General features: G+C 44.2%; 1 protein-coding gene across 1 annotated transcript; it reads right to left on the bottom strand.

The window, feature by feature from the left end:
* Positions 1-1,695: 1,695 nt before the first annotated feature.
* Positions 1,696-10,390, bottom strand: LOC136788412 (uncharacterized). Its single transcript, XM_066986933.1, has 2 exons — positions 9,501-10,390; positions 1,696-4,016 (listed from the first exon to the last, which is right to left on the bottom strand). Exon 2 carries the CDS (start codon positions 3,890-3,892, stop codon positions 2,798-2,800), a length of 1,095 nt encoding a protein of 364 aa, XP_066843034.1. The 5' UTR covers positions 3,893-4,016; positions 9,501-10,390; the 3' UTR covers positions 1,696-2,797.
* Positions 10,391-13,229: the final 2,839 nt, after the last annotated feature.

Genomic DNA, 13,229 nt, shown 5'->3' on the forward strand with positions numbered 1-13,229 from the left:
TGCTCCACCAGGGGCCTCTCCACAGGCCACAGGGGGCTTCGGCTCCGGTGCCTGGAGCGCCTCCACCCCCTCCTTCTGTGCTGACTTTGGTGTCTGCGGGGAGGTTTCTCGCTCCTCGCTCTCCCAGCTGCTGTTGAGCAGCAGGTTTTTGTTTGTTTGTTCGTTTTCGTGGATGTGCTCTCACAGAGGCACGGACTGTGTTGCTCATGGCTTGGCTCTGGGCAGCGGTGGGCCCCTCTGGGGCCGGACGAAATTGTCCCTTATCTGCCACGGGGAGGTTTCTGGATTCTCCTCGTGGGGGCTGCCACTGCAGCCCCCTCCCGAACCTTGCCATCAAACACAATACACAGGGGCAGCTAGGTCATTACTGGCCTGTAAAGTATCAGGGCTTAAATTAACTAATGAAACCCTAAAAAGTGATGGGGGTAGAAGGGGCTGGGATAACAGTGCCACCTTTGGGGGGTACCAAGCTGAGACTAGGGGATAAAATGATCTCTGGGCAATTGTTGTATGTACCCAAGGCAGGGACTAACTTGTTGGGAAGGGATTTGATGATGAAATTGGGCATTCAAATAGTAAATTGTTAGACTGGAATAACAGTGGTATTAATGGAGTGCTCTCAGGCCCTGAGAGCAAAGATATATTCACCTCTGACTGGAAAGTCTCTGAAATGGGGGCGGAAGCAACAATACAGATGGACAGTTTTACCTCAGGGGTTTACAGGGCCACCGATTTATTTGGGCAAAGTTCTGGAACAGATTTTGGAGCAATTCCAACCTCCCAAGGAGGAATTTCTGTTACAAAATGTGTATGATCGTTTATTGTCAGGACAGGAGAAAACAGTTGTGAAGGAAGCTACTAACAAGCTATTCAACTTTCTGGGAAAGCAGGGCTTGGGAGTATTGAAAAATAAATTACAATACGTAGAAAGAGAAGTCAGGTATTTAAGGCATCTAATGTCTGAGGGAAAATGAAGAATAAATCCAGAGAGGATTCAGGGAATTGTTGAAAACTAAGAAAGAACTAAAAAGTTTTTAAGAGAGATTTCTTTAAGGAATCAGGAGCCACGAAGTCGGAGGGAAAATGGATACTCCCTGATGGGAGAGAAATGCTGAATAAAGCAGCAATGAGGCAAATATGATGTTTTACATCAAGAGAGTCATTGGGAGATGCAAGCAATGTGTGATGTTGTGCTAAGAAAGTATGTCTGTGTAGGAATATACACTTTAGTGAAGCAAATATGCAGAGGATGTACCATATGTCAAAAGGTAAATAAAAAGGTCATTTGTAACTAACCTAGAGGGGGACGGGAGCCAGGGATTCGACCTTTCCGAAGTATACAGGTAGACTTTACTGAGTTACCTAAAGGAGGGAGATTTAAGTACTTGTTTGTCCTAATTGACCACATGACTGGATGGGTGTAAGCTTTCCCCTTGGTATCTGCCACTGCGAACACGGTGGCTAAGGTATCACTGGAGCAAACAGTCCCTAGATATGGGATAGCTGAAAACATTGATTCAGATCAAGGAAGTCATTTCCCTTCACAAGTACTGCAAGGGTTAATGCAGGCCTTAGAGATTGAGTGGGATTTTCACACCCCCTGGCACCCCTCCTCTTCAGGGAAGGTAGAGTGAATGAACCAGACATTAAAGAAGCAATTAACTAAATTAGTGTTATAAATGACTGAGTCCCAAATAGGATTACAATCAGAGTTTACAATTTATTAAACGAATAGAGGCAAGCAAACAGCGCTGGGTGCGCCGGGAGTCTCTGCTCCACCGGGACGCACACCCGTTACGTAAGGCATCTAATTTTTTATACTCCTAGGCTAATACATATTTATTACTACTTCTAAAAGAGGCAAGGTTATTATAATTGGTTTCCCGAATCCGAAGTCCTCCCAGGTGCGCCTGCTTATCAGTCTCTGTTAGTTTCTCGGGGGCCGCTCGGACGGGGAGGCTCATATTCTTCCTCCTTATCTAGTGGTCTCTTGGCCGGCTGTCAGAAGTTACTGCACGTCCGTGCAAAGTCAGCAGTTTTTCTCCGAAGAAATCCCTTTGTTCTCTTCTCGCCTAAACCCAGGCCTCAATGTTAACCCTTCAAAACCCCTTAATGGCACGAATTGCTGGACCATTTCTTACAATTCCTCCCTTTTTTTTTTTTTTTAATCATCAATTCGTGTCTCTCCTTCAACCTTTGTCAGTAACAATTGGATTTCATCAGTCAGTTCTCGGGGTGTCCACTTCTTAAGCATCATTATCGACACGTCACCTTTTCTCTCCACTGAAGTCATCACAAATTGGGTGCTATTTATTACTCGCCGTATCAACAACGTAAAGCAAGGTATCATACAAGGTATAAACAATAATGTCACTATACCACATAAAAATAAAAACAGCATCCTTTTAACCCATGGTTCACCAGGCAACCATGAAAAGAAATCCCAATCCATACCCTTCCAAGTTTGTACTGGGACGTGGGCTAGCTTTCTAATTTCCTTTGTTATCTGCTTGACCACTTTTCCATTATCATCAATCTGTAGACAACAATTAGAATCGTTCAGTTTTCTACATACTCCCCCTTCTTCTGCTAGTAAATAGTCTAAGACCATTCTATGTTGGAATATAGCATTTCTCATTTGAGTGGATTGGTCAGCCAAAAGATCCAAGGCTGTCGCTGTTTGATTTGTTACAACTTCGAGGATAGCTTGCAACCTAATTATTCGGTTCAAATTATAAATAGGTTCTCGGGCTCCTGATATCAACTCATTCGGGTTCCAGGTGGCTGGCCCATAATGCTATATGATTCTTTCAGGAGGCCATTCATCCTTTCCCCATTCTTGGGCACTACCCCCGGTTAAGGAAGTATCTATAGATCGTTTCACTCTGTTCAGGTCATCATATAATCTTATTCCTAAATGATCTCCTTGTGTTTGTGACAATAAAAAGAACAAGGGTCTTATGTACCCCACATAGCATATTCCCGACCAATTTTCAGGTAGCCTCTTGTAAGCATGTTTGCCACACACCCAATAATGTCCCTTTAGGGCCCATGTCCCATTTGGAAAAGGACCATCCCATCCCTTTTTAGCCCTTGGGGCGTGATAATACAGAGTGTCCTTGTTACCGAGTGGTCCTGTTACAATGTCTGCCCCGTTCGTACTCGTATATGCGCACTTCCAAGCTCCCGCATCAGGTTTCCACTTACAGTCACAATTCAGTTCTCCTTGGTGGCCAGTTATATTATAAGCTGACCAGAAATGCTTAAAGAACACTCGCCTCCCATTCTCATTCTGCCATCTCCAGCGATAGACCCGCACCACATGCTGTTCCTTAGTGGTGTTATCGCGCTGACAGCTCAAGATTTGACCATCAAATTGTCCCCCCGCTTGTGCTCTTGCCAGAGTTTTACATCCGGATCCAAAAAATTCTCTGTATGAGCATTTCAGCCAAGTCCCATTTCTCAGCTGAACATGTGTGGTGTTCCATTTCCCACTACGTGCTGTACAGTTTATAGGACTACATCCAGGATCGGTACAATCATATCCGGGGGACAGAGTCCAATTGCAAATGCTTTTTCCCACCGCCACTGTTCCTGTTCTGTTCAAGCAGTATACACCCCGAGCTGACGAGTGTAACTGCCATGGGCCTCCTTCCTCTTTCCAAAATTGCGTCCCATTATGAACTTCGCTCAGATTACTGACCCACCACTTGGGTTCAACTGGGCCTGCTACCCAGGGCCAACTTTCAGTTCCCCCCGGTCCTCCACAAATCCAGCAGTTACTAAGGTTAAAGGCCCTAGCCACTTCCTCCCCCAAAGTGAAAAAGTTATTCCTCCATTCTTGCCCATGGCCCAATTGCCCCTGTAAAAACAATACCAGAAAGTATAGCATTTCTTATCCTTTTTCGTCGTCCAATCTTGAGAGTGTGGGAAACGCCTTCAATCATGAGGTTGGGCCCGCTTTCAGAGCTTGTGTTACCATTCAGCCCTTCGGGGTGATCCAGCTCCTGGAAAAACTAATCACAATTTCATTATGGGTTTAAGAGGTTCTCATGTTACTTTTCTCAGGACAACCTGATCTTAGCGCGGGAGAAGTCCGGTCGAGGCCCTCTCACTCGGCAGTCAATACCCATAGGGGTTGCCTCCCTCGGTAGACCATACACACCGCAGTGGAGGGTCCTACCCCGGTCTTGCCTTCTCCCTTTCCTCCCTTCAGCCTTGTCCTCTTTATCCAGTGCCCTTAATTCATGCAGAACCTTATTGCTGGGATATCAGTTCCTCTTTAATCTCAGTTTCAGTTCCCCAGGAGTGGACTCAACCCTCCAGGCTTCGGTAGTTATTGGTCCTTTTATTCTGGATGCGTGGGTCCAACCCCTTTCTGCTGTTCTCACAGCTGTTTCAGTAGTAAGTAAAACAAGGTACGGTCCCTCCCATCGGGGGTTCAATGATTCTTCTCTCCAGGTTTTTATTAAGACCTTGTCTCCTGGTTGTATCTTATGAATAGCAAATCCTAAAGGTGGTGTCTGAGTCATCATCCCAATTTCTCTTAGCTCCTGTAATCTCCTTCCAATGGTAATTATGTATTTCTGGATACTATGATCCTCAACTACATTGTTCCCTAGGGGCATCCCTTGAGAATAAGGCATACCATATAACATTTCATATGATGATAATCCAGTCTCACTGTGTGGTTTAGTTCTTATGTTTAAAAGTGCCAATGGTAAGCATTTCGTCCAGGGCAGCTGTGTCTCGATCATTAACTTAGTCAATTGTTGTTTTATTGTTTGATTCATCCTTTCTACTTTCCCTGAGCTTTGTGGGTGCCAGGGAGTGTGGTATTCCCACTGAATACCTAATGATTGACACAACAATTTTATTATTTTAGAAGTAAAGTGTGTGCCCTGATCAGAATCAATGTACTGGATTATCCCATACCTTGGTATTAAATGTTCCAATAAAATCTTTACCACTGTCTGTGCAGTAGCTCGTGCTACAGGATAAGCTTCTACCCATTGTGTTAAATGATCTACAATTACCAATAGATATTTCATTCTCCCTACCTTGGGCAATTCAGTGGAATCAACTTGTACTTTCTCGAAAGGCCTATAAGCTGTTTTTCTCCCTCCCATAGCTGCTTGTCGAAACACTTTCTTATTTATTTTCTGACAAGTTAAACAACCTTGTGTAATTTGTTTCGCTATTTCAAAAATTCCAATGCAACCAAATTGTTTAAGGAAATGATCGCTTAATGCCTTCATACCCCAATGTGTTTGTGCATGTAAACGTTCCAGTATTTGCCTCGCATAGGCTTTTGGCAATATCTCTCGCCCGTCAGGCAGTGTCCATTCTCCTTGTTCTAACTCAGCCCCTATTTTCTCCAATTTTGCTTGTTCTTCAGGGGTAAATTTCTTTTCTTCTCTTTCTCGCCTTTCTTCCTCTCGTATCACATTGATTTTAACAACCTGAGTCCTCAGGGCTGCTTCCTGGGCCTCCTTATCTGCTAGATTATTTCCTCTGATTCGATAATCCAATCCCTTTTGGTGTCCTCTTACATGTACCACTGCTATCTCCTTTGGTTCTCTTAATGCCCTTAAAATTTTTATTATTAACTCTTGATGTATAAGATTCCTCCCTTGAGTATTAATTAGACCTCTTTCTTCCCAAATTTTTCCAAAAGTATGGACCACCCCATATGCATATTTAGAGTCTGTATATATCGTCCCACTTTTCCCTTTTAATAGTTCCAGGGCCCTACATAGGGCATACAGCTCACAAGCCTGAGCTGACCATGATGGGCTCAAAGGTCCGGATTCCACAGGTTCTAAGTTCTTATTAATTATTGCATATCCTGATTTTCTTTTTCCTTCCACTACTCGGGAGGAGCCATCTACAAACAGTGCCTCTCCTTTCTCCAACTCAGCATCCTTTAAATCCGGCCTCACTGTTGTCTGGGTCTCAATTACCTCTAAACAGTTATGTTGTACTCCCTCCTGTGGTTCTCCGAACAAAAATTGTGCTGGGCTCTGAGCAGAGGTTACCCTCAGTTCTAAGTCAGGTGAGTCAATTAGTATTGCTTCATACTTTAGGATCCGACTATCCGTTAACCATTTTTCTGCTTTTTGCTGTAACACACTTCTAACATTGTGTGGAGTATACACCTTTAAAGGAGCACTAAAGGTAATCTTCCTAACTTCTTCTATTAGTAATGCTGTAGCGACCAGAGCTTGAAGACAAGCAGGCCACCCTCTACTTACTGGATCAAGCAACCTAGAGCAATACCCTACAGGTTTCTTAATCCCTGCCCAATCTTGAGTGAGAACTCCATATGCTGTTTGGTTCGATGTATTTACAAAGAGATAGAAAGGTTTTTCCAGATCTGGAAGGCTCAGTACAGGTGCCTGTATTAAAGCCCTTTTTATTTCCTCAAATTTCTGATCATCCTCTGTGAACCACTTAAGCTGGTTATTAGTTAATTTCTCATATAAGAATTTGACCTTTTCACTGTAGCCTTCAAGCCACGGTCTACAATATCCTAATAATCCCAATACTTGCCGAATTTCCTTTTTAGTTTGTGGGGGTCTTAAAGATAGAATCCCTAATACCCTGTCAGGATCTAATTTCTTTTTCCCCTTACTCAGCCAGTGCCCCAAGTATTTTACTTCCTGTTCCACAAACTGTAATTTCGATCGAGACACCTTTAATCTCCTTTCCCCTAAAAAGTTTAGCAATTTAATAGTAGCTTCTTGGGTTCCCTCTTCAGTTTCTCCTGCTATTAATAGATCATCCACATATTGCAATAATTTGACCCCCCTAGGTAACGTGAAATCTTGTAAAATTTTTTCTAAAGTTTGTCCAAATAGATTTGGTGACTCTGTAAACCCCTGTGGTAGCACAGTCCATCTTAATTGTTGTTTTTGTCCTGTTTCGGGGTCCTCCCACTCGAAGGCAAAATAATCTCTGGATCTCTCATCCAGAGGGCAGGCCCAAAATGCATCTTTCAGATCTATTACACTATACCAGGTATGTTTGGGAGATATGCGACTCAATAAAGTATAAGGATTTGCCACCACAGGGAATTTAGTGAGTGTTCGCTGATTTACAGCTCTCAGGTCTTGCACCATCCTGTATGACCCATCCGATTTTTTTACGGGGAGGATGGGTGTATTATGAGGCGACATGCACGGTTCTAAAGTTCCTTTTTCCAGAAGCCTGTCAACCACAGGTTTTAACCCCTTTCGACCCTCCATTGGTATAGGGTATTGTTTGACTCAGATTGGACGATGGGGATCCATTATTTGAATATTTATGGGGTCCATTTCTATCCTTCCAGTCTCCCCCTCCTTATACCATACTAAAGGGTTAATGACTTCTTCATCTTTTTGTGTCAAAGTGTATAATTTAATCTGCAATTCGTCCCCTTGACTCTGAATGCTCAAATTCAATCTTAAAATCAAATCTCTCCCCAGTAAATTGTACTCCGCTTCAGGGAGCAAAAGAAAATCATTAACATAAGTTTTCTTCCCAGTTTCTACTTTTACATTTTTCAAGACAGGCACTCTAAAAGGCTCTCCTTTTGCCCCTATCACTGACATATAATTGTTCCCTTCCTCTACTCCTTTTGGAAGTTTTTGAATAGTAGATTTTTCAGCTCCTGTGTCCACTAAAAACAAAACTTCCTCTTTATGGGGACCAATTAGTAGTTTTATCAAGGGCTCCGTTGATGTTGACGTCCCCAGAAGATATAGCCCCTGACACCCCTATTCTTCTTTGAATGTTTTCTCATCTTGTTCCCGCTTACGACAGTTCCTCTGAATGTGTCCCTTCTTGTTGCAATAGTAACGAGCGGGAATGGTGTATTTCTCTCGACAAGACTGCCCCCTAGGGGCTTTCTCTATTCCCTTCTCCCTCCTTTCTCCGGACAGAGTCTTATTTCTCTGACTTTCTCTTACTGCTGCTACAAAAATCTTAGCTTTTGCTTTTTGTTTTTCCTCATCTCTCCTAACATATACTTTCTGTGCTTCCCTAAGTAACTCTTCTAATCCCCTCTCTTGCCAATCTTCCAGCTTCTCTAATTTCCTCCTTATGTCCCCCCAGGATTTAGCTACAAATTGCGTTCTAAGGAGTGCAGTTCCAGCCACCGTATTCGGGTCAATTCCAGAATACATTTGTAAACTTCTCCTTAATCTCTCCAGCCATTCTGTTGGAGATTCGTCTTTCCCTTGTTGCTCATGAAATGCTTTATTAATGTTTTGCCCTCGGGGAACAGCTTCCCTTATTCCCTGTATGATTAATGTTCTCAAATCCCTCATATTCTGCCTTCCTTGGGGTTGTTGATGATCCCAGTGGGGATCCACGTTTGGCCATTTTTGGTCTCCTGGGGGTCCTGCCTGACTCTGTCTCTCCCACATTCTCATTCCAGCTTGCCTAATCATTCCTTTTTCCTCGACAGTAAATAAGATCCCTAAAATGGACTGTATTTCTTCCCAGGTATAAGTATTGGGACCTAGGAATTGGTCCAGTCTTTCAGCTACTCCGAGGGGGTCATCTAATAAGGCCCCCATTTCTTTCTTGAAATTCCTTACATCTGTGGTATTTAAGGGGACTGCCACAAACCCAATGCCTCCCTGATTGCCTCCCAGGGGTACCTCTCTTAAGGGATATAGAGAAGCTCCCTCAGATGTGGCAGTCCTACTTCTCGTACATGCAGCCAGGGGTCGGTCTGATTCCGGTGCTGTCGGCGGTGGAGATACTACAGCTGCCGGAGGTGGGGCCACTGCCAGAGGTGGATTGTTAGAATATAGAGGTGGTAAATTATCTAATGGCTCCCATTTATCCTCTTTTTCTTTTTCCCGTTTTTCTTCTCCTTCTTCAAACTCCTCCTCTGTTTTTAGTGTAAATACTGAGGCTGGAAAAGGACGTGAAGTCCTGATCCATAATCCTGCATAATCACTTTCCTCCTGGCTAAAAGGTTCCTTTGAGTTAACATGTAGATTTAAAGCCTGGCAAACCCAGTCTTCAAAAGATCCGAAAATAGGCCAAAAGACATGTGGTCTTAAAGGCTCCTTTGGCCATTCTATCATACAATACTGAATCATTTTTACTTTGCTTTTTCCTTTTCTGGGGCCCCTATCGTTCCAATTTCTAATCATTATCCCTAATGGACTTTCTGGTGGTATGTCTGGTAATTTGCTCCCTTTTCTCTGGTCCCGGGTCTTCGATTTAATCTGACCCATCTAGGAATTTTACTGTGGCAATTCCTACAGCCCTTGGTTGCCTTAGTGAGAGTGTCTTGCAGGGGGTTTAGGACCTATCACCCACCCACGAATCCTATAGGAATCGCTTCGGTCCTTCACCGGCCAAGTCTCTCGCGGGAGATTGGAACCGCGGTTAGAAGACCTCCACAATCGCTTCGGAACTACGTTCCGTCTCAATCACACTCTCACACACACACAGGCAACCGAATCCCACCCAACCGAACAGTATACACATTAAATACTTACGACTCCGTCGTCTTCGTTCGGATCTTCGCGCGCAGAATTACGGGCAAAATATAGTGCTGCAGCCGGCAAAGGGAGCTCATAAAAATCTAAATCTTTGCTTGCCCTTATTCAGGTTCGAGATGGCATTAGTCCCGACCTGACTCGAACAGGAGCCACCAAATGGTGGGGGCGCCCCTCCTAGATCAAGTCAGAATTCAGGAACCAAGACCATCCCGGACGAGCCCCCAATTGTTATAAATGACTGAGTCCCAAATAGGATTACAATCAGAGTTTACAATTTATTAAACGAATAGAGGCAAGCAAACAGCGCTGGGTGCGCCGGGAGTCTCTGCTCCACCGGGACGCACACCCGTTACGTAAGGCATCTAATTTTTTATACTCCTAGGCTAATACATATTTATTACTACTTCTAAAAGAGGCAAGGTTATTATAATTGGTTTCCCGAATCCGACGTCCTTCCAGGTGCACCTGCTTATCAGTCTCTGTTAGTTTCTCGGGGGCCGCTCGGACAGGGAGACAGGGAGGCTCATATTCTTCCTCCTTATCTAGTGGTCTCTTGGCCGGCTGTCAGAAGTTACTGCACATTCGTGCAAAGTCAGCAGTTTTTCTCCGAAGAAATCCCTTTGTTCTCTTCTCGCCTAAACCCAGGCCTCAATGTTAACCCTTCAAAACCCCTTAATGGCACGAATTGCTGGACCATTTCTTACATTAGTGTTAGAAAGCCAACTTCCTTGGGTAAAATGCTTACCTTTAGCACTCCTACAGGTTCAAACAGCACCAAGAAACGATATAGGAATTTCACCATATGAGATGCTGTTCGGATTACCCTATCTGGGCAGAAGGGATGAGATACCACAATTCGAAACGAGAGAGTTTTCTTAAGAACTGTATTCTGGGGTTGTCCTCTTCTTTGTCATCTCTCAGGACCCGTGGGAAATTGGGTCCTGATTCAGACCTGGAAAGGATCAACTCCGGCCTGAATGGGAAGGAAACTTCCAAGTACTACTAACCACTGGAACAGCCATAGGAACTGCGGAAAAAGTTTGGACTCACTATACTCGAGTGAAGGCATCCGTCGACCCTAGTACCTGGGAAGCTGTTCCTACAGAAGACTTGTTGGAAGTTGAAATCAAAGAGAAAAATCTCATAGTGGACTCTGAGTGGGATAAAAGCTTACAATTGTAAACTAACCTTTTATTTTCACAGGTAACTAATGAGTGTGACTTGTGATTGAGAGAAAGGACTGGCCTATAGTGAATTGAAGTGCTCCCAAGGGGGTTTGTTATAGTAGTAGTGTACATCTTATTCTTTGTATTGATAATTATTTGGAAATTTAAGGTTTAAAAATAATGACAGGGAAAAATCAATTATTAATTTTGTTTTTAGTGATTGTAGGCCTCAGAGAAGGCCTTGGTCAATTGGCAACTTGGAAAAGGCATGACCAGATAATAGTAAGATGGGATACCCCGTAAAAATATGGGTGAATGTGACAGAGGGTTATGTACCGCAATCTGTCATGTTTGATGCTTGTGAGGTGTTAGCTTGTGAAGATTTAAATGCCCAACGACAGCTGAGCAGAGAGAACAAATAACTGGGAGAGACCCAACAGCCAGATTGAGAATAGCTGTATGGAAACGATCCTCTATTTCCATCAGAGAAAGGGAGAAACTCAAGGAGAAAACAGGAGAGAAAACAGGAGGCCCTCTTTGAAATGCGGCAGTTCAAACATTTGAGATTGAAACAGGGTACGGGGATGTGAATGCCTGGATAGAATGGGTCAAATATACTGTCCAGAGTCTCAACCATAGCAATTGCCATGCTTGTGCCTCGGGATGACCGATTGCCCAGATAGTGCCCTTCCCATTGGGGTGGACCAGGGATTCCCAGGGGATGCGATGTATGATTGCATTGTACCAAGAAAAGACTGCCTGGGGAAATGAGGCCTGTAAGTCTCTCTCTTTGCTGTTCCCTTCCTTGCGTGATAGCAATATCAGGGTTCCCCCTGCATTCTCCACAGCTATAGGTAACCATACAGCTTGTCTCTCACGGCAGGGTGTGAGTGCTACCCAGCATCTGGGAGAATTTGCCTTGTGCACAAGGACCTTGAATGCTACCAAGGACTTGATGGGAAACTGCTCAAGACTTGAGATCCCCAGGGCAGATCTCTGGTGGTACTGTGGAGGGAAGATCTTACGGTCCACCCTGCCATCTAACTGGGGAGGCACTTGTGCACTTGTTCAATTAGCTATACCCTTCACCCTGGCATTTGAAAGAGAAACATCACAAATACCCAGAAGAAGTAAAAGAAGCTTAGGAGTATCATTTGATGATAGAGCGTACATAGATTCTATTGGGGTGCCTAGAGGAGTTCCCGATGAACAGGAAGCCAGGAATCAAATTGCTGCAGGGTTTGAGTCACTGTTCTGGTGGGTAACAGTCAATAAGAATGTGGATTGGATTAATTATATTTATTATAATCAGCAGAGATTCATAAATTATACAAGGGATGCGATAAGAGGAATCGCTGAACAACTAGATGCCACCAGCGAAATGGCTTAGGAAAACAGAATAACATTAGATATGATGCTTGCGGAGAAAGGAGGTGTGTGTGTGTGATACTGGGCAACCACTGTTGCTCTTTTATACCCAACAGTGCTGCCCCGGATGGCACAGTAACTAGAGCATTGCAAGGGTTTACCACCCTTGCCAGTGAATTGGCAGAAAAATCAGTCATGTTTACATCCTTGATCATAGTAGCAGGAGTTTTGACAGCCGTTGGTTGTTGCATTATCCCTGTGTAAGAGGACTAGTACAGTGGTTAATTGAAACTGCACTATTGAAACAAATGACCATGAAGCCACCATCTTACTCCTGACACCTTACTTACACCTTACTTAGGTGAAAATCACGGTGTTAAGTCAAGTCAGATAAGTGAAGAAACATTACCACTTCAAACAGTAAAAAAGTCAAATGAAATTTGAAATTTAACAGGCCGGCAACTGAAGGCCAGGCATTGTCTGTGAAGCATCAGATAGATTGTGAACCTGGATTACCCAGTCAATGGGGAAACAGGGGAGGGTCCTGTCATCAAAAAGTATATAAACTGTGTTTTGGAACCAGTAGGTGCGCTCCTGCTTGTGGGGCGCCCGCCATTGCAATCGTGAATAAATTACTACTTCACTGAGATCCTCGCCTGAGCCTAAGTTATTGGCTACGGAGTGTTTCTGACACATGGCATACCTGGCCCCAGCTCTGCCCCCATCAGGCCTATCACCCGACCGCAAACAGAACCCACTGGCAATGCCCTTGGCTTCTCAAAGCCACTCCTGGTGGTGACCTTGTGACAGTCACCGCTTGTACAACCAGTTTCACCTGCTTTCTCATCATCTTTGTAGAAATCCTAGCCAAACTCCCACTTGCTTCCCACTCTCGGTACAAGCCAGAGAAACCCAGCCTGCATGACAGCTCTGGCCAAGACAACTGATATCTGGGTGAGGGAAAAAAAAAATTAGCTGAGGGATAGAGGCGTGGTAAACAGCTCCCTTCCTGAGGAAGAAAGAGGAATAAAGGTCCCATGTGAATGCTGACTAGCGTTTTCCATGTTCCCCTCCCGGCCAGACACCACACGTACCGTTCTGCACCAGCTGTGCCAGCAGGTTGTCCTCCTGGATCACATAGGTGGCAAAGTTGCTGCCCATGTCAATGAAAGCGTGCAGCGAGCTGGTGGTG

The sequence above is a fragment of the Anser cygnoides genome, chromosome 36, assembly GCF_040182565.1.
Source record: "Anser cygnoides isolate HZ-2024a breed goose chromosome 36, Taihu_goose_T2T_genome, whole genome shotgun sequence".
In the NCBI taxonomy this organism is placed as follows: Eukaryota; Metazoa; Chordata; class Aves; order Anseriformes; family Anatidae; genus Anser; species Anser cygnoides.